The sequence below is a fragment of the Xenopus laevis genome, chromosome 6S, assembly GCF_017654675.1.
Source record: "Xenopus laevis strain J_2021 chromosome 6S, Xenopus_laevis_v10.1, whole genome shotgun sequence".
NCBI lineage: Eukaryota > Metazoa > Chordata > Amphibia > Anura > Pipidae > Xenopus > Xenopus laevis.
This window is the reverse complement of record NC_054382.1, coordinates 98,235,830-98,262,666: the sequence shown is the minus strand read 5'-3', so window position 1 is coordinate 98,262,666 and position 26,837 is coordinate 98,235,830. Positions and strand designations below refer to the sequence as shown.

Here is a 26,837-nt window from a genome sequence, read left to right as displayed (position 1 = left end):
CAGAACACACTGAATGTTCTCTCAAGCTGATCCATTTCTCTCTGGCTCTAGGGGCTCACTGTTTTTACTTTACCAAGTGCTAGCGCTTGGTGAGAGCTATTCTGTCCATCCTGGGGCTAAGAGTGATATGAACAAAACTAAAAAAATATTCCATCATAGCACTCTCATAGGTAAGAACCAGCACGTAGTTAATCACACAGAGATGCATGAGCTCAGGGTATCATTTTGACTGTATTATGCTAGAAGCAACAGTTATAGCAGAAAACTTGTTATATCGCTATGTGGAATGGGGGAGTTGCAGTTTAGCATCGAAGAACCTCTAGATTTGATTTATGCTTCTGTTCATACTGTAATGCATCTCTGTATCAGTGACTTTACAATACGTTCCTCATATAGCCGGAGGTGGTCCTGACCAGAAGTATTACATTCAGAACCACATTAAAAATCCAGTGTCTCCCTCTGCATTTCCACACAACCAAATACAAAAACATCATGGGGCAGATTTACTAACCGGCAAAAATTCACCGGTGTCCACTTTGCACCCAGTGCAACAGTTCGGCAGGCGAAAATTCCCTTAGACTACGCTAATTCACTAAAATGCGAAGTTTTGCCGTGGGCACTGAACGCTGGCAACTTTTTGCCTAGCCAGGGATCTTGCGCTTATTTCAATTTGCATAGGGAAATTTAAAGTTGTTAGGACATCTTTATGTTAAATGTTGGTGCATTTACTTACAAATTAAACTTCTTCCAGGAACCTTAATAAAGACAATAGAGTTATGTATTTGCCTATTCTACACATGTGCCCACTGTAAAATGAATGTTCCATATGTATGCAAATGAATGGGGAAAACCAGTTTCCCAAAAAAAAAAACTTTAAGTTAGGTCTTTTGCAGGCAATCAGGCTGAAAAAGGAAGAAGATGCCAGTGTTTTTTGGACTTTGATTTATCAAAGAGTGAAGTTAAAGATCGCCACAGTCCACTAGAGTGAAATTCTGCCACTCTCCATTCACGGGATTTTGACAGGCGTATTTATCAAAGGATGAACTTTTACTTTCACCCATTGATAAATACACTTTTAAAAATCCCATAGAAATGAATTGAGAGTGGCGGAATTTCACTCAAGAGGACTGTGGTGATCTCTTACTTCACTCTTTGATAAATATACCCTAAAGAGTACCACGAAGCATTTGTCTCCCGCTGTGCTTCATGTATATAAATACATACTCACTGTGCATATAATGTCCACATTTCCTCTACGTCTACTATCTCACAATTTTATTTGTGCCCACGACATTCATACATACTGTATTGCAAATATAGCAGTGCACAATAATAATGATAATAATACAATATCTGAAGAAAAGATTGTAAAATGTAAAGGGCAAACACCATTATGGGATAAAATCACTTTGACAAAACACTTGGGGTTATATTTATCAAAGAGTGAAGTTAGAGATCACCACAGTCCACTAGAGTGAAATATCGCCTCTCTCCATTCATTTCTATGGGATTTTTTAAGGCGTATTTATCAAAGGGTGAAAGTTCACTGATATATATGCCTTTAAAAATCACATAGAAATGAATAGAGAGAGGCGGTACTCCACTCTAGTGGACTGTGGTGATCTCTAACTTCATTCTTTGATAAATATACCCCTTGACATTTACCACTTGACTGAATAGGGGTGCCATGAAGATATCAGTCCATCATGTACATCTGTACATTACTCCTCAGCACCATGTGAAAAAGCTAATACACCTTAAAATATGGAGTGAGTGTAAAATCACTGCGAATGGTTTATGCAATAGGATAATACTCAGGGGTAAATTTACTAAATGGTGAAAATTTGCCAGCGACGGCTTTGCAGCCATTGCAACACTTTGCCAGGTGTTAATTTGCTAGGACAATGCTAATTTATTAAAATGCAAACTTGCGACCAGGGCACAGAACAATGACGAATTTTTGCCATTGCCATTGCAAATTTTTAGCGTTACTTCGGCAATCAAAGGGAAGATGCACTAACATTCAAATCTGCCTAGAGCAACTTCCTTAGAGGTCTTCGCTTAGGCAAATTTGCATACGGCGGGAAATTTAAAGTTAAATGGACGTATATGTTGCAGCAAATACATTACATTACACAAGGCCAGGGAACCTTAATAAAGAAAATAGAGTTGTTATAATGCCCTACACATGAGCCCACTGTATAGTTAATGTTTCATATGTTGGAAAATGTATGGGGGAACCCGGTTATCCAAAAAAAAGTTTAAGGACTTTTGCAGGCTATCACCATAGTTTTTTGGACTTAGAAACTTTTTCCACTAAAAAATATGATGTAAGTAACAAGAATGAGGGAAATCTATGAACTCCATTGCACTTCGCCTGGTCGGAGCTGGCGAAGGCAAGTCTGGCGAAAGAGGTAATGTTCAGTAAAATCCACATCTTATTGAATTTGAGGTGTAATGTCCATTCACCAGAGCAAAAATTCGCCTGAGTGCGAATGAGCGCTAGCATCTGTCTCTTTCGTTAGCGAAGTTACAACTGAGCCCGTAAATCGTCAAAGTGCCTAAAAACGGTAACGCTGGCAAATCGTCACCAGCATTAGTCACTTCGCCCTTTAGTAAATTTACCCCTTAGGCCTTTTAGGGAAATATGCAGCTCTTTATGCACCAACTCAGCCTGGAGACAGCGATCAGTCAGGAACTTGTTACCAAGGTATTTGCTGCTGTCCAAGGTCCTGCAGTACTTCAGAATTTCCAGCTGAAAAGATGATAGCATTCTCCATGTTCTCTTCCTACTATGTTATATTCTCAGATTGTACAGAGACGGCCTGCTATGATTGGCTGAATATTGTCATGGAGACATGGTGGCCTTTCTGTTTCTAGCAAAGAGCAAGGCTCATGTCTCTCTAATTGATATAGCAGTTTAACGTATAATGCAGTGTCGCACACAGGCACTGTGGGTCATTTGTCAGTGCTACTGCTTAACAAAAGCTATAATACAGACTAAATGCTGGAAAATAAGTGTACTTTTGCTTGAAAGCCTTCACTTCGAGTGTTACTAATAATAATAATATTCTCCCGATTTAAAGTATACAGTAGAGCATTTGGATAGGCTGCATAATGTTTAGAATTGGAAAAAGAGTATTATTGCTGTCTCACTATGTTATTACTACTTGCAGGATTAAGTTAAAACTGATGTTGGGGGATTCTGGGATTTGTAGTTCACAGCATTTGGGGATAATTGGATAATTGTCAGCGTAGGCTTAAACAACATTAATGCAGAACACGATGAAATCATCAAGAAAGAAAGAGACTGTGCGTAAAGTATTTTAACTAAAGCAAGATAATAAAAATAGTAATATCTCAGGACAACAAAGATATTTCATATTCATGTGCACATTTTCTAGGGCACTGCTGTTGTGATTCCATTGTACTCTTCCCACTTCCAAATACCTTCATCAATGAAAGCACCCGAGCTTTAGCTCTGTCTTTATTCGCAACCTGGGTCTCAGTCCTGTGATTTCAAAGCCTGAAATATTCAAAATATTCATTTGTTAGGTGGAGGGTGAATAGCATTACCATATTTCCTCAGTTGTTGTCAAGTACACAATTGCTAATGCTCGGTATCAGGGACGCCGCCACCGAAGAGCAGCCTAAAATTAAACAAATTGACTATCAACATTCATTTGCATTTGCAGAGATACATTACCTCTATCACAGCTTGAAGCCCGTTTCAACGAATGAAGAGCTTTAGTAGCAGTTGGGGTAAAAAGTTTTAACGTGACACTTGCTTTACAGTATTAAGGATTTTACTGTTCCCTTTTTAAACTTGCAATATTGCTGGTATTTCCCTTAATTAAAAATGTGCCCTTGGTAATATATAGCAACTACGGTGTGCAGTTGCTGTGTGTAATGATAAGGTGGCTGTTGTTATCTTGGCCCACCACGCCTGTTGTCTCATTGTCACAACTCCTTCTCAAAGTATACTATGTCCAGGACTATTATAGGGGCTGCTGTTCTATTATCCCTGTTATTTCACATACAGTCAACCTATTCAAAATACTTTTCTGCAGGCCCAGAGAGTTTGACCCCACTGGGGCCCCATAAAACAGCTTTGGATATACAGTATGCCATAATCCAGAGCTGTCCTACTTCTCACCTATAGCAGTTTGTGTGCAATAGTTGTTAAAATATTATGTCTTTCAGAACAGTCAAGGGAACGCTTGTGCAGGCTAAGGGCTGTTTACATCCCTGGGAGGAATGCATGTGATCCCCAGCTGCACTGACTTAATGGGCTAGACTGTTACAATATTTTCCTTTTATATAATCAGTGTGTGTGTGTGAGAGACAGAAAGATTTTTTTAAAAATAGTAGCACGAATAAGGCAGCTGTCAGAAATGTGTTTTTATATGTACATAATAATATTAGGACTCCCATAACCCCTTTCATTCACAAGTTTGATTAATGTATTAATAACGAACAGCAGATGATGGGACACTGGGTGGCACAATGTGCTCTTCTATTTCTTATTCAGTGGGAAAGGGATCTTAATACTTTATTGTAATGTGAGCATTGTGTTCTGACTGTTGCAAGTCATGGGGTATGTGGTACAAGTCACATTTGATGCGCGTTCTTATTTTGGTGATTTAAGTGAAGAAATTGGAGAATAAGAGGAAGACTGAGAAGCTGATATGGTACAATTGGTCAATTAACCATACATCTGTTCTGGCATATTCAGATTTTGCTGCAAGGCATTTTTTTGCCCTTATGATCAGATCCAGTGGGAAAGCCATTAATATATTCTAATCATACCTCCTCTTCTTTGGACCAAAACAACGAGCCTGCCATTATTGCTCACAGATAACACAGTACACTCTTCTCTTTACATATAAATCTGTTAGCACGGCAACACAAATAATCACTACCCCGGTCACATTTAACGAGTTATAAGATGAAATCCCTAAAGGGCAAGTAACTGATGTGCATGCATGGGCGATTTACTTCAGATTTCCTCCTCTCCTAGGGAGGGATTTAAAGCCGAAGAGTAATTATTGTATGTGCATAGCACTAGTTTCATCTGAAGACTGTTAAAAGATAGTTGTAATTAGGGATGCACCGAATCCAGGATCCGGTTCGGGATTTGGCCAGGATTTGGCCTTTTTCAGCAGGATTCGGATTCGGGCCATACCTTCTGCCCGGCCGAACCGAATCCGAATTTGCAATGCAAATTAGGGGCGGGGATGGAAATCACATGCTTTTTGTCACAAAACAAGGAAGTAAAAAATGTTTCCCCTTCCCACCCCTAATTTGCATATGTAAATTAGGATTCGGATTCGGTTTGGTATTCGGCCGAATCTTTTGCGAAGGATTCAATGGCTCGGCCAAATCCAAAATAGTGGATTCGGTGCATCCCTAGTTGTAATTCAACAGTCGCTAAAGGCAGACAAGTTTGACAGCCCTGGACTATTAAGTGAATATTACCAGGCAGATTCTACTACATTTTAGGGTCAGGGCACACAGGCAGATTCGGGGAGATCAATTATCTGGCGACAAATCTTCTTTTCTTCAGGGTGACTAATCTACCTGAACTGCCTCCCCTGCCTTCCCGCTGGCTAAAATGTGAATCACCGGCGGGATAGCTCCTTAGGGTCAGGGCACACAGGCAGATTCGGGGAGACTAGTCACCCGGCGTTTCCAAAGTCGCCCAAAGTTGCCTCACGAGGAAACTTTGGGACGAATCGCTCCGAGTGCCATCCCCTCTGCGATTTGCATTTTAGCTGACGGGAAGGCAGGGGAGGCAGTACGGGGAGATTAGTCACCCTGAAGAAGAGGAGATTTGTCGCCGGGTAACTTATCTCCCCGAATCTGCCCTGACCCTTAAATTGTACAGGAAGGCTGGTGTTCAGAAGAAAAAGAACTGCATACAGATGGAGCAGCCATAATTTATGTATGTCACATACAACCACAACCTTTTCCCCAAACGACATGAGTTTTGTGCCATGTAAGCAAGATGCACATACAGTGTCACAGCTGATCATCTGTTAATCTTGAGGCCCTCCAGCTGCTTTGTAGAACATCTCCCAGCCCCCCTTCTGCAAGACATGATCATAGGATGCAAATCACTGCTAATGGTATCTAACAATATAATAATATGTCATTTTCACCTTCATCAAGGACATTTTTTCAAAGCATCCTCTCTGATATTGGGAGTCCTGAGCAAATGGCCCTATATCTTCACTTTAACTGGAGTTCTGCATATGAGATGTAGGTTCTTAGCAATGGTTACACACTGCTGAAAGGTTGTAATAGGCCGGTTGGAAACAGCAGAACTAGGCTCAAGGTAAAGCTGATGGGATAAAAAGCTTTCAGTTGAACTGTGAGAGTGGTGTCCGCCAATAAACTCCTGTTCTGGCATTCATCACATTCACTGGAATTTTGCATTATAGTGCTGTTACTCCGGTTATGCTGAGGGTTGAGAAGGTGGCATGTGTGCTGAAAGCTTTTTATTTAAATGCCTGTCATTAGTGAACCATGGTGTGTAAGCCACAGCTCTAACATTATTGTCTTCTTTATTTTTCCTTTATGCGTGACCATGTACTGATAATTAATAATTACTTGCATAAGGACGTGTATTGAAATGTCATAATTCCCTCAAATTAAGTGACATGGCAGTCCAAACCCACACAAAGCAATTCTCTAGATGTTGTACAACTCCTCAGATGGGGACCGTGCCGTTTACCTGCCTCCAATTTGAATCACTCTGAAAAAGCAGAGAATATAATTTGTTGATTTCTATCCTTCTTTCCTTCTATCTCTTTTAACTGTGCAATTACTATTCTGGGAATGGGAGGTTCCAGCAGCTAATCGAGACCCCTATATTGCAGCTCAATAAAGCTAACAAATACATCTGAGAGCTCTCACTAAATTATTCTCTAGAAGGGTTATTATCATAAAACACTACTCACGCACAGAGAATGGGATTTGGTCCCTTCTGTTAAATGTGTCCCCTCCAGTGCTTTATGCAGTGTTAGTGAATACAAACATCCCTTTCTCTAAATGTAGATGACACTGTTGGCCTGCAATGAAAATGTTTGTTTTTTTTAGAAGATGGAGCTGAAGGATTATGGGAGTTGTTCCAGAAGAGAGAGAGAAAGAAAGAGTACCACTGGTTAACTCAGCTATAGCATACCTGCCATTATACAATAATCATAATCAGATGACAAAATCAGAACTTTATGATGATGTGTGATATTTCACACATGGGACAATATTAATATAAGGTGCAAGGTTTGCTGCAGCTCTAGTATTCATTTAGCAGATATTTACTGGTCATCGATGTGATTGGTTGCTATTGGTTACAAGGGCAAACTTTGTGCTGTTGATTACATTGCCCTATAACTATATAAACTGGTTATGATGCAAAAAGTGGAGCTATGGTAACAAATTAGCTAGTTATTGAAGCCATGGAGATTATGTTACATATAACACACAGCAACAACATTTGTACAGTATGCGACATAAGGAGGCAGATGGGGCCTGGGTGGGTACTAAGATCCATAGGCATATTCTTAACTTATAGCCTGGCTTCCTACACTGAGCTGCAGGGCTACATTATATACAGGGTCTGCTTAGGCCTCTTCCAATAAAGCATCATGTGAGGCAAACAAACACCCTGTGGAAATCTCAGTCCTGGCCTTGACTGTGGATTCGGAAAGGTTCTGGAAACTTAGCATGCAAATTTATGTAAGTTCCCAGCTGCTCCCTCAAATCGATTGACTTGCAGTTTAGAATGAAATGGCGGCATTTAGCTGTGAAGCGCAGGCTTATATCTCTTTGAAAGATTGTGGTAGATTGTGTCGCTTCACACAAAGAATAATGTTTCTGCTCTGGATGTCAAACTCACACTGTCTGCTTACTCTTATTTGTTTTTAGATTTCGGAGACATATGCCTTTCTACCCAGGGAAGCGGTGACAAGGTTTCTAATGAGCTGCTCAGAGTGTCAGAAAAGAATGCACTTAAACCCAGATGGCGGCGAGCATAAAGGTGATTGCAGCATCCAGGAGACACAGATGACCTTACATTATCCACAAAATGTCATATTCCTTTTCACTGAACTGGATGAAGTTCACAAGTGATTATACCGTAGTGGGAGTACATTACATTTGTAAGGCATCCTGATGCTTTAAGCATCTTCATGAAATCAGGGACCTGTTTCAGCCAATTTTATTTGGTGTTTTATTTATTCAAAAGCTTGGTAGTGATAAAATTCAGCAAATAACACTGTCCTGGAAGGGAAGGCATTATCATTTATTCCAGTACTTTTTAACCCTATTATATAGTTTGCATCGTTATAAATACAAGACTTAAGCTGGCCATACATGGCTTATTTGGCGATTTTCACCTTGACATGGGCAATTTCAGTCTGATCTGATCGTTAGACGCTAGGGCCAAATGATCAGATCATAACAGAGTGAATATATATATATAGATAATCCAATGTTGGTCCAGGTATTGGAAAGGGGGACCCATCTGATTCTCCAGTACATGGGCAGGTAAGCTGCCAACTTGTTTTTAAAGTGGACCTTTTCTGCATAAGAAAAGTCCTTTTCAAATTAAACAAGAAATTCAGTTTCTATTTTTTATTAAAGTATTCATAGGTGTTGTAAGCTCATTTAAAAATATCAGCTGTCAATCAAATATTGTCTGCCCCTCCCCTATGCCTTAGGCATAGAGGCGGGGCAGACAATTACTTTCACTTTCCATTCAGCACTTCCTATCTGTCACTGCTCTCCCTACATTCCCTCTTTCTCTTCACCGTTTAATTGTGTAGAAAGGGCATGGGGATGGACATTGGGTCCCCTATTCTGGTGCACAAACAAGATTCTGATTCTGACAAGGCTTGTCTTAATAACAGTGTCCACAAAATGGCTGCTGCCTGCTTGCTATAATTATGAAATCCCAGACTGAATTAAGCAAGATTCAAATAATTTATATAGTGTAATTAAAGTTAATTTTGCTTGACTAATGTGATAAAATAGGATTTTGAATATTTTTTTGGGTCCCCTTTAATGAGCTGAATTGCCATATTAAATCTGCCGTAAAACATACAGAAGGGGTTTAAGGAAGGATTATGGAACAAAACAAGGAACCATATCTTTCATATAGGGAGAATCTGCAAGCTGATTTAGATACCATTGTATAGAAGCTAAGAATTGCCCTGCTACATGAATATGATACTTAACGATTACAAAGGGTAAATAACTCCCTGGCATGTGCCATTCATTCATACTAACTATAATAAAGATCAGCCTGGTGAAATAAGCCATAGGGAGCCTATGTATATCAATCTGTGTACAATGTACATATTTCACATCTTGCATTTTTTAATTGTTTGCCTAAAGGGGCACAGCTTGGGGCTGATTGTAGTCAGAGAATCCAGAGGGGTTTGTTTATAAAGAAGGTCCAGCAATCTGGAGCATTGGTATCTACAAGTTATCTTTTTGTTGTTTGTGGAAATTTTCATTCAAATTCATTGTTCTGTGCATGGACCTGAATCTGAATGTGCAACACTGTACTACAATGAACTATTCTGAAGTACTAGGAGTCAGACCAGTGCCAGTGACCCAAAACTACTGTACCCTAAACACCCATTGGAACTAATAGGTTACAGCATGTCTGGCATGCACAGTAGTTTATACATTCTGCTTTCGTGTTTATTATTTTATCAGGAATGCAATATCTGTGTCACAAACCAAAATGCAGCAAATCAACATAAAAGGGAATAACATTGGAAACAATAAAGCAAAAATAGTTGTTTATTCTTAATTGTACCATCTAATTAGTATGTATTTTTCCCACAGATAACGGAAAACCCCCTACCTTGGTGACAAGTATGATAGACTATAACATGCCAATCACTATGGCCTATATGAAGCACATGAAACTCCAGCTTTTGAATTCTCAGCAAGATGAGGTAATACACTGCGTGCACTTGAGAGTTCGATGGCCAAATTAAAACCACAATTACATATTTAGTATATAGTTTGTTTGATATAGATGGCTTACACTGAAATGAACTCCAACTTACCCAGGTCCTGCACCCTGTTGTCTTTTAATTTAGGATTCCAGCTTTCACATATTATAAAAATACTGTAGTGTGTAAAATGTGGCCATGTGATGCTTGAGACCACCCCATTGTAAGTGCAGAGAGCTAAGCAGACAGAATTAACTTTAAAGGGATACTGTCATGGGAAAAAAAAAAATATCAAAATGAATCAGTTAATAGTGCTGCTCCAGCAGAATTCTGCACTGAAATCCATTTCTCAAAAGAGCAAACAGATTTTTTTATATTCAATTTTAAAATCTGACATGGGGCTAGACATTTTGTCAATTTCCCAGCTGCCCCCAGTCATGTGACTTGTGCCTGCACTTTAGGAGAGAAATGCTTTCTGGCAGGCTACTGTTTTTCCTTCTCAATGTAACTGAATGTGTCTCAGTGGGACGTGGGTTTTTACTATTGAGTGTTGTTCTTAGATCTACCAGGCAGCTGTTATCTTGTGTTAGGGAGCTGCTAACACAAGATATTGTTCTTTTGTTTGGCTGCTGGGGGGGAAAAAGGGAGGTGGTGATATCACTCTAACTTGCAGTACAGCAGTAAAGAGTGATTGAAGTTTATCAGAGCACAAGTCACATGACTTGGGGCAGCTGGGAAATTGACAATATGTCTAGCCCCATGTCAGATTTTTTCCCAAGACAGTATCCCTTTAAGAAATTAAGCATTGTCCCAGGGCTAATAAACACATAAATTGTATCTGTATAGGGAAAAAGCATACATATGACTTATAAGTTAATATCAATACTCACCTCTATTAAATAATTCAGAATTCTTTGGAATTTTCTTAAACCCAACTGATTACTGTAGCAAATGTGTAGAAGCCTGGAATTTCTTCATTTCACCTAGAAAAGATTAACAACAATAATAACAAGAGAGAGGGAACAATTTGCACTGCTTTGTTGCACAATGACAACATTTGATATTGGTTAAGTATTGAGGAGATAATACAGTATATAGTTCCATACTTTATGGCAAGGCTGTTTATATATTGCATTAAACATGGCAAGAGATATGGCACTCCTCTCTTTAGATGACAATGGGATCCATGGCTGTGGCTTCACTGCAAGTCCACCGAATAAATCAGTTTGGAATTGGAGAATATTTTTAGACATTGATCCCTCTCAGAGCACAAAAGACTATGTACCTGCTGTATTGACTGCAGCAAGTTCATCTAGCGAAACAATGAATGAAAAGGAATCACACCATGATGTCTGGGATGTCAAGATGCCAGTGTGTATCAGCATGACAAAGAGTTTCCTAAAAGGAGAGACTTGCTCAACACAAGTCATCTATCAGAACTAATAACAATAAATGTGCCAGTGCCGATTCACTACAGAGAAGCCATCTCTTGCAGATCATTAGCCGGCCCGGCTCTCTTGTTTGTGCCTGTCTTATTGTACACACGCTGAATGATTTCTACATTTATTCAGTTAAAAGTATTTAGATTAAGGCAAGGCTGCTTAATCTTTCAACATGCCTAACAGAGATTTTGTTAATTGGCATGTGTGTTAAATACGAGTGTAACATTTACCAACAGATGATTTAGCATATGAATATTGAAACCGTTTTTCAAAACTCATTTTTAAAAAAATGTAAACAGCTTAATTTAGCATTGGGAATATGTCTGCCAAGCCAATGTTTTTAAATGTAATACACAAGCTGACAATTCCCATTTAGACAACGAGAATTGGAAAATTTAAGGCCCTGTGTCTGCTTTAATCTCTTGTCATAGGAAAAGTGTCCAGCTTCTGTCTCAACTGCATGATAACCTGAACAGTTATGAATAGAAAAACTATTTTCAATTCGTTATACACAATGAAATTCCCTTTAGGACTTCACATGGAGGACATATAGCATTTTTAATGTGTTTCAGACTTAATTATATGAAATCTTGTGACAAATTGTCTGTATATGGACTATTCCACTGCATGTATTGTATTCAATCTCACCAAGAAAATAATTAGCTGTTAATAAACAGGGGCCTGTTTATGAAGCCTCACATTTTTATGGATTTTTTTAAGGAAAAAATTCTAATTTTCAGCGGGAACGTAAACCTTGAATTTTTTGAGATTTATTATACTCAAATTAGGATTTGGATTTGGTTCAGCCAAGCACAAGGATTTGGCCGAATTTGAATCCATCAGAAAAAGGGCAAATCCTGAATTCGGTGCATCCCTAACAAATTTGCTCCTTCATTATAAACGACCCCTAGGGGGGAATTCACAAAACTGTCAGTAAAATAAGTAACCCAGAAATGGCGACAAATTTGTAAAATGTCGTACAAGCGGCAAATTCACAAAGGCAGATGTTACTGTCTCTGAATGTCTCCTAAGTCCAATAACTTTTAAAATGTCGTATATCTTTTTGTTGGACAGACTTCATTTTACTGAGCGTTTTCAAAAGACAATTTGACCGTCATTTTTATTTTGGAGAGCCTAATGTGTCCGAAAATTTGTTGGCAAAACAAATGAGTTTACGAGCAATTCATAAAAATGTCAGGAAAAGTGGCACCCATAAAAACCACGCCCACTTTTAACCACACTATTTTAAACGTGTCGCTCACGTTGGCAGGTAAATGCTCTGTGAAATTGTCGGCTGTTACTACGTCACTTTCTACGACGTTTAAAGACATTTTTTCGTTCCCGACACTTTTGTTAATTCCCCCTCTAGTGTTGAGTGGCGAATTGCCAACCGGAAGTGACATCATGTGCACCCATGTGAGTGACGTCACATCCTTAGGATGGCCCCTGACCTAAAACAGGCCTGTATACAGACTGTGCCATAATGAGCCTGCTATTGCAGAGTGGCGGTTGTAAGTCTTAGGGGTAAATTTATCAAAGAGTGAAGTTCCGCCACTAGATTGAAATTCTGCAGCTCTCAATTCATTTCTATGGGATTTTGAAAGGCGTATTTATCAATGGGTGAAAGTGAAAGTTCACCCTTTGATAAATACGCCTATAAAAATCGCATAGAAATGAATGGAGAGTGGCGGAATTTCACTCTAGTGGCGGAACTTCACTATTAACTTCACTCTTTGATAAATATACCCCCATGTCACCTTCTCCTTCAAAACTGAGATCTCCAAACTATAGAAGCTTCTAAACACATATGCCATCTAGCAGCCAAACAATAAAACAACAATAAATTTAAAAAAAACTATAGAAGCTTCTAAACACATATGCCATCTAGCAGCCAAACAATAAAACAACAATAAATTTAAAAAAAAAACTTTAGAAGCTTCCAAACAGATATGACATCTAGCAGCAACACAATAAAACAATCATATATTTACAAAACTACAAAAATTCAACAAATAAAACGACAAAGGCAAATAAAATGACAAACGGATTATTCAAAGAGTCTACAATAAGACTTAACATAATAAACAGCCTTGGATATGATTGTTATGAGACTGTTTCTTTTCAACAGTTTAAAAAAATGAGGGCAATTATGTGTTTATGTAAAATTGATACAGTATGACTGAAAACAAAAGCTTTAATAATGTTGCCTAGTCAGGCTCTGTTTCAATCTGCTGTTGTCTGGAGAATGCACAGCCATCTTTAGATGAATCTTTGTCTTAATTCCAAAGTCTCCTATTTGTGTGCCCCAGTATATGAGCTTGTGATCTCTGCATGCAGGATGAAAGCTCTATAGAAAGTGATGAATTTGATATGAGTGACTCTACAAGGATGTCAGCTGTGAACTCCGACCTCAGCTCCAACCTAGAGGAAAGAATGCAAAGCCCTCAGAATCTCCAAGGCCAGCAAGATGGTAAGTACTTTATATTTATTTCTAAACTGGTGTGACACTTCACTGCATTTCATTATGCTTTGTCTCCAGTTAAAACAGCTGGTGTATTTATTGTTACACAGATTGCTGCAAGTATAGGATCTATTATCAAGAATTCTAGGGCACTGAGGTTTTCTGTAACTTGGATCACCATACCTTAAGTCTGCTAAAAATGATTTAAACAATAAATAAACCCAATAGTACTGTTTTGCCACCAATATGGGTTTGTGCAGCTTAGTTACCATCATGTACAAGGAAGGTACTGTTTTATTATTACAAAGAAAATAATTTTTAGAAATCAGAATTATTTGCAAATAACGGGGTCTATGTGAGACGGCCCTCCCATAATTCCAAACTTTCTGGATAATGGGTCCCATTATTGGATTTTTCTTGAAGATGTCCACCAGTGTCCACTCTTTTCTACCTATTTCTTATACTAGAATATTCATTTTATGCCTTCCTAACATATAAAAAAAATTCCCTTTTAGCATAATTTATTATATATTAAACTCCATTAAAATCCAAGGCTTCTTTGTTTTGGTAAAATATAGTACCAGCAGCAAATTCAACCTCTCACTTTTAAAATGCTGCTTGTCACACCGTCTCTGAAGTCAAAGCGGACATGGAACAGCCCACACTTTGTGCTCCATGCTAGAGGCATTTTAATTTCATGCTAATCATGATACATGGCTTAGGCTTCTGCACATTTTAAGGCAGTCCAAATCCAAATAATTAAAGTAAATCCACTTTCTATAATAAGCAACATATATTTTCTCTTTTAAATTGAAGGTTACATTTATTTGAATTCATTTAATTCCCTTTTATTGAATCCATAAAACCAAAAATAAAACATACTGCTGCACACTGTTCTTAGGCAAGGATATATCTGTTTATACATTTCAGCTAAATTATAGAGATTTCATCTAGATTTGACTCAGTCCTTAGCATTTGGTCAAACCATTTTTTTCTTGTGACCGCTGTTTGTGGAAACAAAAGATGCCACTTTTATCATTTAGGTAAATTGTTCTCAAACTTGAATAGTCATAACATTATTTGGATCAGCCAAAAAGTATAAGTAGTATACCCACTTAAACAAAATATCAATGCACTTCTTATTGTGACCAATCAAATCCCTCCATAGAGTGTTTGGTCCTGAGATCCAAATGATATGGGGATTTTGAATACACAACATGATAATGAGAGGTAATCACAGAAAATGTGTTGGGTTTTGGCAGAGATGAATCTTCTCAGTCTGCCCTTAAATAATGCTTGCTTAGTATTCATATGTGGTCACCATGTGTGTGTGAAATATAAATTGCTGAAAAAATGAACACTTCCCCCAAATTTTCCATGCACAGTTGTCATGACCCTAATGTTCAAGTTGCACATAAAGTGATTCACTGGCAATACAGATGGGCCCTTATTTTTGCCTGCCTTTTTTATGCTCCATCAACTGATAATGTCCCATTTCTTTCAAAATTTTTATTGAAAAATGGAACCCTTTATTGCAATAAATGTCAATTATTCCAAGTATGCAGATGCTTAGGAAGCATGCAAGTGCCTTGTAATTGTATCATCTGGAAATAAAATCTGTAGCAAAACCCCCAAAGCTAAATGGGCATTTTTACTGTTTCGTGTAAAAGAAAACATATCAATCATTGACAAAATACTAAACAATTTACAAGCCGGATTAATTATATGCTTGATTTACAAATGCAATTTTACAATTCATTTACGGATCCAGTAGGGTTGCTTGGATCTGTGTATTGTTTAAAATCAACACCAAAAATAAGAAAATGAATCACATTATAGGCATAATAATGCTTTGATGTGAATAATGTGTTACTGGAGAGAAATTAATTTTATAAGCCTTTATATCCGTCCTGCATAAATACAAGTTCAGACTGGAAATGAATGTCTATCACTAATCACTGGCAAGAAAAGGTTTTTTAAGCTTCAGCAAATTGTTGGCTCCCACAGATACACACATTTTGTATTAATGCATTAGGATGTTTGTAACTTTGCTGTGAGTGCTTTCACCACACTGCTAGTGTATTTCTAATCCAGAGGTTTCATTTCACATTGTAGACAAAACAATTTTTTATGGTCTGAATATGTTTTTGCCACCCCCTTACCAACCTCCGATTACCCCTAAGGTAATGCACTTATGCACCCCATTACAGGGAGTCCTCAAGTTACAAACCAACTTACATACAACTCACACTCACAAACAGAGGCTATTACAGTAACATACTGTGGTTAGCTTGCCCTTTATTAGCATTTAGCTTTAATAAAGCACCTGCTCCAATCCCCTTTTGGCGTGTGTTGTCTACTTCAGAGCACAGAAAGGTAAAAATAAATAAAAATCTGTCTAAGTTGCACCGGTTGTACATGTTTCAACTTACATACAAATTCAACTTTAGAACAAACCTACAGACCCTATATTGTATGTAGACTGGGGACTGACTGTACCAGTACAGAACATATGCCCAAGGCAGGACCTCCTTCACTTGTCACCCCCAGCCCAGGCACTAAATTTCCCCCCTCTTATTGCTGCACATGTTGCATGGGGGTCGGCACTTGGGATATTCATGCTATCAGTCTTAAAGAAAACAAATAAGATAAGCCTGAATGGAGAATTGCAGTGGTTTCCATACATTAAGCTGGCCATAGTCTCAAAGATCCGATAGTACGAATCATCGTACGATCGGACTTCCCTATCTCCCAACCTGCCACTAACCATTCCGATCAAATAAAGTACAAAAGAACAGATCAGCCGATGTTCTGCCCCTGACAGCAATCGTACGAAAGTTATGTCCGACCAAAGCTAGTGACAGTCTCCCTCTGATAATTGTACGATCAGCAATACATGCAGAGATATTCCCGCAGCCGACAGAAATCTTTTAACCTGTCCGATTGACCAAGCGACCGTTCTCCGCCGGACGAAAACTGTCAGGACTCTCCACACACGGTCCGAAAATCGTACGAATCCTCGATTCTTACCATCAGATCTTTGCGTCTATGTCCAGCTCTTAACACCCACCTGCATTGGCCTGTGTATTTGTAATCATGAAAGGTGCATGCTTTATATACATTTCCACCAAACTCAGCTCTTGCCAGTATAAACCATATTTGGGGGTTATTTATCAAAATCCGAATTTATCTCCTTATTTTCTGAAATATACTCCAACCAAATCCACATGGGTTATTTCCCCTTATTTATCAATACATTTTCCCAAAAAATTCCACTTCGGGAAACAACAAAATCATACAAAACTTTTAATCGCACACATTTTTCGAATTTTCCGCTCAGATTTTTGGATTTTTGCCCGAAAATTACAAAATCTTCAGATTATTGCACAAGAACCCAGCGCAGATCAGGATATCTTCGGGACTTCTCCCATTGACTTATATACAAGTCTGAGATGCCGGATTTGCAGATTCTGACTTTTTCCATCCTCGGGGTATAATATATGTATGTATGTATATGTTTACTATTTGTAGCACCACTATTTATTGTACAATACAATAATAGTACTACAATAAATAAATATATCAGAACAGTTACAAATAATAAGTTCCATGTGTTGAGACACTGCAGGAAGGAAGTAGCATAATGAACATGAAAAAGCATTAGATAACTGCAATCATTAGTGAAGAAATTAGTGGCTTGCAGTACTAGAATAGTATATAAGCTCCATAAACCACAGAACTTGGAGTTTATTATTTGCAAGCACATTAAAATAAAAGAGATCGCATAGTGACTCTGAGAGGAGCAATAAAATAAAAATACAAGTTGGCAGGGACATTAGCACTGGGTCTGTAGGGTCATGTCAGATATGTTTGTGGCTGAACAATAACAAGTAATGGAGAGATCTTTTTTTTACAAGCACTCCCTTAGCCGATATCTAACAGGCCCCCTGTACTGTTCACTGAAACCTAATTTAATACAATGAAATATCAGCACAAAGAAATGCTGTGCTAAGACTGAAAAGGTATCATGTATTCCTTCTGGACAATGCTACTAAGATGCACAAATTCCATCATTTTTGAATCAGCATTTCAGAGAGATTTGGACACTGAATTCTCACTGACACCAATGCAGGGGCACAAAGTGCAAAAATCATGGTAAATTATTCCTGTTTTATGCACGTTGTACCCACCCTGCACATAGTAAACGAGCCCTGTAGTGACAGCCCAGGAGGAAGATGTCTTTTTCTGCTTGTGTGTGCTGCTGGGTGCCATGTATTTGATTAAGTCAGTCGTTACGCATTTCACCTCATGGCTGTTTATAAAGTGTTTGCAATTGAATTTTATACATTTCTGGATTTGAACACTCACTCTATTAACATTTGACTGGCACCAGTTGTTGGAAGGGGTTAGAGACCATAGACAGTTAACAGACATTTCTACTGATAATGGAGCAATCTTGCCAGACATTGCTTGGGAAGCGTGTCCATTAGAGCAAATTACATTATATAAATTAGCCATTCTCTCTTTCTTTTTGCATAAAATAGAACACCCAGTTTTCCAAACATCGCAGGCAACAGCATTATGTAGGCCTGAGAGAAAATGTAGCACATCTTTGAAAATGACACTTATGATGAGACTCATCTTTGTATCTTTGTATTTTGCGGGGGGGGGGGGGTAGAGATACAAATCTCTTTCATTGTACTTTCAGGGTAATTTCAAACTGACTCATTAACAATTTAGCTACAGAGATGGCTGAACAGAAAGCTCAAAAGAAAAAAAGAGGATCTTGACATCAGAATTTGTGGGATCCCTGCATGACAAAATGTTTTCCCCCCCCACTAAGTAAAAAGAAACTTGGTGGTCAGGCCCCCTCCCTCTTACAAGTGTAGCGCTATAGTAAATTGAGTGCACCTTACTCTACTATAGGCTTCACTCCTAGTACATATGCTCCGGATGAGACCTTAAAAACCTTAGGGAGTGAGCCTTCGCATCGAGGTGGAAGCAGGGTGTAGTGGAACTGTAACTGTATTCAGGGTGCAATGAATTGAGCGCCAGCGGTTCTTATAACTTAACCAAATAACAGATTTATTGAACACAGTATACAATCCTCAGTGGAGTGTACATAAATGAGAACATTGCAGGTCATACAATACATTGAATAGGCAGTACTCACAAGTATGATTCTCCTCAGAGATAGGAACAATACATGCAGCTTTGAGGAGGTACACCCAGCTTTCAGCCTTTTCCCTAAGTGGAACCTGAGGGGAATCTATCTACCCTAGGTCTGTACACTTAGTCCCTACTTCTGGGCAATGAGTACCCTGGGATCCTAATCCCACTACAATCCTTGTAGGAGCCTCAAGCTTCTCAGCTAAATAACCTGACTGACTATCACTCCTAGAGTGATCTATAGGGGTGAGTAGCCTATTCTTACTAGACCTGCCCTGTCTAGGTTCCACTCGAGCTCTGCCTCCTGCACAGGCTAGAGACAGCACAAGATGGACCCTAAAAGTATAGCTTCAGAGCCTTTTATACTCTAGCATAGTGCCATCTGCTGGTCACTGTGAGCATTAGCAAGAGTCAACATTACCCCTCCCAACTGTATTTTAGGACCCAATTAGGTGTCCATAACATGGAGGGACTGCCTGACAATAATACTAGGGGTGGCTATTCTACACATCCCTACACAAGTAAAAAAATTATAAAAATTGGTGGCCAGGCCCCCCCATAAAGATGAAAAATTTGGTGTTCATTGGAACTTACTTTTCAATTTCTTTTTTACTTTATACGGCTCCCTTTGTTGACTTCTTTCTCAGTGGCTTTAGCTCCTATTTCAGCGGCTTCTGCTACTGCTTTGGCGACTCAATGCCAATAACACTTAAAAAGCTGGGCCAGGGACGATTGTCCCCCAATATACCACTGATAGCTGCCCTGCTAGTCTTTCCCCATATTAGGAGTGTCTGAGAGGAGGTCAGGGCTTTCACATGGGTACCATCATGTACCTCTTTTTTAAACTGATATTTTGGAGGTGCCTAGAAATAAAGTATTCAGAGACCTTTGACTATTTTTATTCATTTTACGAAATGAAAGTTGTGAAATCATTCAGAGACATTTGGTTCTTTGTGTTACTTCAAAGCACTGAAACACACAACTGATTTTTTTTTTAATGTTAAAGAAAAATAATAAAACTGAAATTTGTTGGATTTGTTATGAAGTGAAATGATAAATATATTTTTGTCATTTTGTTTCTGTTAAAGGAACATTATTTTGAAACAAACAGCGCCCATTGTAAGACTAACTTTTTTTTAAAGTTATAGAGGGTTATTTATCAAAGTCCGAATTTATCTCAATATTTTCTGGAAAAAACTCCGACCAAATGATAAATATATTTTTTGTCATTTTGTTTCTGTTAAAGGAACATTATTTTCAATTCATGACATCACTTGGTCGGATCACGGTATGGTTGAGATTGTGTTCGCTAACTGGGACACATTGAGAGGGTCGGGGACTTGGAGACTAAATGAATCGGTACTTTTGGACGTGGATGCTTGCACTGAAGTGACGAACTCGATCACGGAATATTTCCGACTCAATAGCTCATCCGACACATCGGAAGCGATCCGATGGGATGCTCACAAAGCAGTGGTTCGGGGCATTCTGCTTAAGCACGCCGCGCGACTGAAAAGGATTAGGGAGGACAAAATTCAACAGCTTTCGCTTCACCTACATGAGTTGGCTATTTCGCATAAACGCAACCCCAACGGGGAAAGCCTCGAAAACATACAGAACACTAGAGCTCAACTAGTCCAAGTACTTTCGGATAGAGCAGCATATGTCATGCAGAAAACTAAAAGCTTATACTACGAATACGCTAATAAGCCACACACCATGCTAGCTCGCAAACTCAAAGCCCTCCAGACCTCACAAACCATACATGCTATTCGAACCTCGGACGGGACAACAACTAGAGATACACAACATATTCTTAAGTCTTTCCACACTTTCTAAGCCGACTTATACACTGCGGACAAAGCTTCGAACGCAACTATGGCACGTTGCTCGGATTTTTTGTCAGCTTGGACTCCCCCTCCTTTGACTGCGGCAGCCCAGGAATTGCTAGCTGCGCCTATAGAGTCTGATGAGATAGAGGCGGTGATCAAAGGCTCTAAATCGAATAAAGCGCCCGGCCCAGACGGCTTTACCGTCAAATACTATAAAAAATTCTCCACTCACCTCATACCTCATTTAAAGGAGCTCTTTCGAGCTCTCATGGAGGGTGCACCCCTGACAAGACACATGCAAACAGCAAATATTATTATGATATTAAAACCGGGTAAAGATCCCCAAAATTGCGATAGCTATAGACCCATCTCCCTTATCAATACCGACGTTAAGATTTTCGCCAAGATATTGGCTAATAGACTCTCCACAACACTCCCCCAGCTCATTCATCCAGACCAAGTAGGTTTTGTACCAGGCAGTCAAGCAGCTGACAATATCCGTAAGGCTATAAATTTAATAAGTCTGGCCCCGAGTGAGAAAACTTCTTCCCTCCTCTTGTCTCTTGATGCACAAAAGGCGTTTGACAGGTTGGACTGGAGGTACATGTTTGCGGTCTTGGAGAAAATACGTATACCGAAACCTTTCCTTACTGGATTTCAACAACTCTACGCAGCTCCATCAGCCCGAGTGGTGAACATGGGCCTCCAGTCGGACTATATCGAGATTAGGGGAGGGACAAGGCAGGGATGCCCTCTATCACCTTTGGTGTTCGCTCTATCTCTAGAACCTCTAGCCCATGCCATCCGCAATAACCCCGACATCAAAGGCTTTCAAGTAGGCGGACAAATGCATAAGATTAATTTATTCGCTGACGACATCCTTCTTACGCTTACATCCCCTCAAACCTCTTTGCCAAACTTAATCCACACTCTAGATCGGTTCCGATCTCTCTCCGGCTACAAAATCAACCCCACGAAATCGCACGCACTCCCGCTGAAAATGTCAGACTCAGAACTAAAGTTGCTACAACTCAATTTTGATTACAAATGGGAGACTAACTCCATTACGTACCTGGGGATACAACTGACCTCATCTTATGACACATTATACAACTACCCCAAGCTGTTGGATAAACTTAAGAGGGATTTACTCACTTGGCACACCTACCACCTCTCTTGGTTTGGCAGGATTGCTGCAGTCAAAATGACCTTACTACCACGATTGTTGTATCTGTTTAGGACACTCCCATTACACTTCTCTGAACAGTCCGCTCGTACCCTCCAAAAGTCGATATCAGACTTTATTTAAAACCTAGAATCAAGGCGGAGATCATGACTAAACCGAAATCTATGGGGGGATTGGGGGTCCCTAACGTACACCGATACTATATAGCTAGCAGGTTGGAGGCCATGATACATGTGCATGCCCCAACCAGCGAACCCTGGAAAGAAATTGAAAATCACTTTATCTATCCTCTCCAGCTAGCTCACCTTTTCTGGATACCAAAAGCCTCCAGAAGTGCCTCCCTAAATATTCTACCCACGTCACAACAGTCTTTAGATCTCTGGGATGCGGTATCCATTAAGTCAGGCTTGAGTACTTCTAATTCCAGATTCAGGACCATTTTTCACAATACTGATTTCACACCGGGTTGCTCTCCACTTGACTTTACTCCATGGATAGAGGCAAATTTGACTTCCCTTACTGCCTTTCTGACAGACCAGACAGTGCTCTCGTTTCAACAATGTAGAGAAAAACATGACATACCACACTCACAATTTTTCAGATATCTACAAATCCGACATTATGTGGAAACTGCCCTTAAGTCCGCCACGAATACTACACTAACATATTTTGAAACCATTTGTCACAACCGATCGTACCCGACTCATCTAATCACCAGCCTTTATAGCAACATTGCATCAGATACCACTACTTCTCGCCAACCCTACATGACAAAATGGGAGGAGGACCTTGGTTCTCCGATTTCGGACAAAACATGGTCTTGCATATGGGACATGGCCAGAAAGACATCCATTTGTGCAGTCTCGGCCGAGAGAGCATATAAGATTATATTTCGGTGGTACTATACCCCGTTACGCATCAGTAAACTAAGCGGCAACCCGAACCATGCAACCTGTTTCAGAGGCTGCGGAGAACAGGGATCCTTTTTACACACTTGGTGGACATGCACAGTTGCCCGGGAATTTTGGGGGACGGTTGCCACTTTGCTCTCAGAGGTCTTCCATGTCACTATACAAGCCTCCCCGCACACTTTCCTTTTAGGCATAAAAATCCCAGAAATTCACTCGAAAAGTTCACACAAACTGGCCACACATATTCTTACAGCAGCAAGATCTCTACTGGCAGCTAATTGGAAAAAGCCGGTAATACCGGGGGTACAGACCCTTATAATAAAAGTTAATTGGATCAGAGCAATGGAGTCCATTCGAGCCAGACTTTTGGACAGAAGTTATGAGGAGGAGCTGGAGTGGCACCCATGGACCCGTTACCTGGAACTGTTTTAGCTTGGGACAAATATGGCGATATGAGGCACTGCACTTGGACGGTGTAGGACACGTTACCTTCACTTCGATGTACTTCTTTGGTTGAACGCACTGCTATTTCTGCTACCTTCCTTCCTTTTCTTTATTTCTTTTCCCCCCCTTTTTTTTTTTTTTTTTCTTTGTCTTTCCCTTCTCTTCCCCATCCCCCCTTTTATAATTGACGATACAGTCACTTTAGCTTTTCTTTAGCTACTGGTTCAAATGTGGAAACTACATTTATTGATCTGCTGTGTAGCTATCTTCCTTGTTATTACTTCAGCCGATGTCTTTTTGTTGCATTACGTTCTGCAGTCTATACTGTATTGGTGTAAATCAATAAAAATTTCAAATTTAAAAAAAAAAAAAGGAACATTATTTTGAAACAAACAGCGCCCATTGTAAGACTAACTTTTTGTAAAGTTATAGAGGGTTATTTCTCAAAGTCCGAATTTATCTCAATAATAATTCTGGAAAAAACTCCGACCAAATCCGCAAGGGTTTTTTTGGGCTTAATTATTAATACACTTTCCTGAAAAATTTGTTTGCGGAATAAATCGTGAAATTTTCTCTCTGAATTTTGCCAGAAAACTTCAGGGTATTGCCAAAAACCCAGCGCACATCAAGAAATCATTGGGACTTCTCCCATTGACTTATATGCAAACTCAACAGGACTGAGATGCCGGATTTTCAGATTCTGACTTTTCCATCCTCGGGGTTTAATAATTTCTCGAAAAATTAAGGATTTTTTTAAAGTCTGATTTTATAAAAAAAAAAATCATGAATTTTTCGTGATTTTTGCATTCGGAGTTAAGTAAATAAACCCCATAGTGGCTTTTGCACTTGCATATGGAATTGCCATAAAGTAGTTCCATCTCTTTGCTCTTTCTCAGTAATCAGTGACAAAAGCCAGTTCAGGCCAAATGATTAGAGATCTTTCAGTTCAGAACACAGCGGGATTTTAAGCCATAATCAGATTCATTGAGACAGGGAGGTTTAGCAAGGCAAAGGAAACAGCTCAACAGCAATTTTATAACAAGAAATGTCATTAAAATTTATATATTTAATAAGAGGAAATGGTTAGTATTAATTAGAAGTGCATACAAATCAAACATAAGTATTTTTGAGAAAATGTTGGCAAGATATTGTCCCTTTGATTATATAGGCCAAATAGTAATCAAATTTGAAAGCAAAATGTATATAAAAGGGCATAGTGCTTCCGGGGAGGGGGGATTCTTGAAAATACCCCCACCAGAGTGTGGGCTCTGTTAGCGTGCAGTGGGGGAAACAATGTTGATTTGATAGGTTCCTTTTAATAGCAGAAAAAATAGGAGCAATACATAGAATGTTTCCTTAAAAAATGACCTGTGTGCAACTTTTCCTACTAAATTCTGAAAGGATATTTGGGTATGTCCCCTCTGTACTCACAAACTTGCCCTCTTATTGCTTCAAGAGAATGTGTCCGCACTAGTAAAGCAGCTCTATCACTGACATTTCTTCCAAAATCAATCAAAACTGTAATTGAACAATGGTAGACCAGCAGAGCTAACTTATGATGCCATTGACAGACTAGCAAGTACTCAAAAAAACACTTTTTTTTTTTTTAAGAAAAAGAGCAAATCATGCAAATTGTTTATTATTGTATAAAAGGCAGAGGAAACATCTATTACGAGGCCTCCGCACTAGGGTTTAGCATCAGCCTATGAAGACTCCATCCCTTATTTCCACTGCTAAACAGTCAGTAATTAATTCTACAGTGATACTGCGAACTCTCAGGCACCTTGTAAACAAGAGAAAACAAGCAGATAATTGGAAATTATGTTTTTGTTAAGTTCAGCGATAACTTCTTACATAAAATGGCATGTCAGTGCCTCCTAAATTGATTTTAATCAGCAACACAATAGTTGGGTTTAATGACAGGAGAGGAATGTTGAGTACACTTAGTTAGTAAGAAGATGAGATGAATAGTAAACGATTCCAATAATATTTCAGTGCTAATGATTGACGTTTATCTTAACATTGCATTTTTGGCAGAGGGATTACAAAATCCCTACTGAAACAATAACAGAAATAACCAATGACCAGAGAATTTATAGTAAGGCCAAAAGTCGCTTTACTAGTAGGGAAGCCATTCTTCTGCTTGATACCTGCTATACAATTAGCGCTAGGAATCCCTGCAGCAGTGTCCCTGGCACAAAGGAGCAAAATTGCCCCCCCCCCCTCCATTGACATATGTACTGTTTGATATCACAGTGACAGTTATACATGTTTCTAAGGAGGACATTGAGCAAATGGAATAACTGGACAAGCCAAACATGTGAGTCCAAAGACATAACAAGACCAGTTTCTGTATTATTTTTAACATATCGGACACAGAATGTACTGGATAAGGCCTCTTTTACTAACATGAGTGCAATCAATCAGTAATTCGTTTTGATTTGTCTAGTACCAGTTAGAAAATGAAAGCAAACAACTGATTGGTTGCTATGGACAACAGCACAGTTTAGCAACAAAGTCAGTAAATCAGCCCAAAATGTACTGGTTAAACTTATACTATTTATTTTATTTTAAAAGCATGATAGGGAATTTTCTGTTCCCCAAACACCTTTCTGTCGTGATCATTAATTTAAAAGGAGGTTGATTGAATAATTGAATGTGTCTGGTGGTAATGGAATACTTATGACATAGGATCAAAGCAATTAGTAAGCATGTAGCCTATACAGAGAGTTTATCATAAAACTATTCAGACATAGGAATCCCGCTATGTGAAACACAGGTCAGCTTCAAAATGTTAGAACTTCACAAAAAAAATAGATATTTGTTTTGAAGCACTGATCACCAAATGGAGTGATGAGGCTCCTGCACCAGTACTGAAGGGGATGTTCATCTTTTAGTTAACTTTTAGTATGATGTAGAGCCGTGATCCCCAACCAGTGGCTCGCAAGCAACATAATGCTCACCAACCCATTTGATGTTGCTCCCCACTGGCCTCAAAGCAGTTGCTTATTTTTGAATTCTTGGCTTGGAGGCAACCTTTGGTTATATAAAAAGCAGATGTTCTGCCAAACAGAGCCTTCTGTTGGCTACCAGTCCACATAGGGGCTGCCAAATAACCAATCACAGCCATTATTTTTCATCACCCAGGAACCTTTTTTGTTGCTCCCCATCTCCTTATACATTTGAATGTGGCTCATGGGTAAAATAAGGTTGGGGACCCCTGATATTCTGAGATAATTTATTTGAGTTTTTCTTTATTGTGATTTTTGAGTTATTTAGCTTTTTATTCATCAGCTCTCCAGTTTTAAATATCAGCAATCTGGTTGCTAGTGTTCAAATTACTCTAGAAACCATAAACTGATTTGAATAAGAGACTGGAATATGAATAGGAGATGGCCTAAATAGAAAGATTTTAATAAAA

General features: G+C 39.0%; 1 protein-coding gene across 1 annotated transcript in view; it reads left to right on the top strand.

The window, feature by feature from the left end:
* nol4.S (nucleolar protein 4 S homeolog) overlaps nt 1-26,837 on the top strand; it is a 171,435-nt gene that overhangs the window by 100,345 nt on the left and 44,253 nt on the right. Inside the window, exons 3-5 of the mRNA XM_018223692.2 lie at nt 7,930-8,041; nt 9,859-9,971; nt 13,751-13,883. Coding sequence (XP_018079181.1) covers nt 7,930-8,041; nt 9,859-9,971; nt 13,751-13,883 — 358 coding nt within the window. The remainder of the gene's footprint in view (nt 1-7,929; nt 8,042-9,858; nt 9,972-13,750; nt 13,884-26,837) is intronic.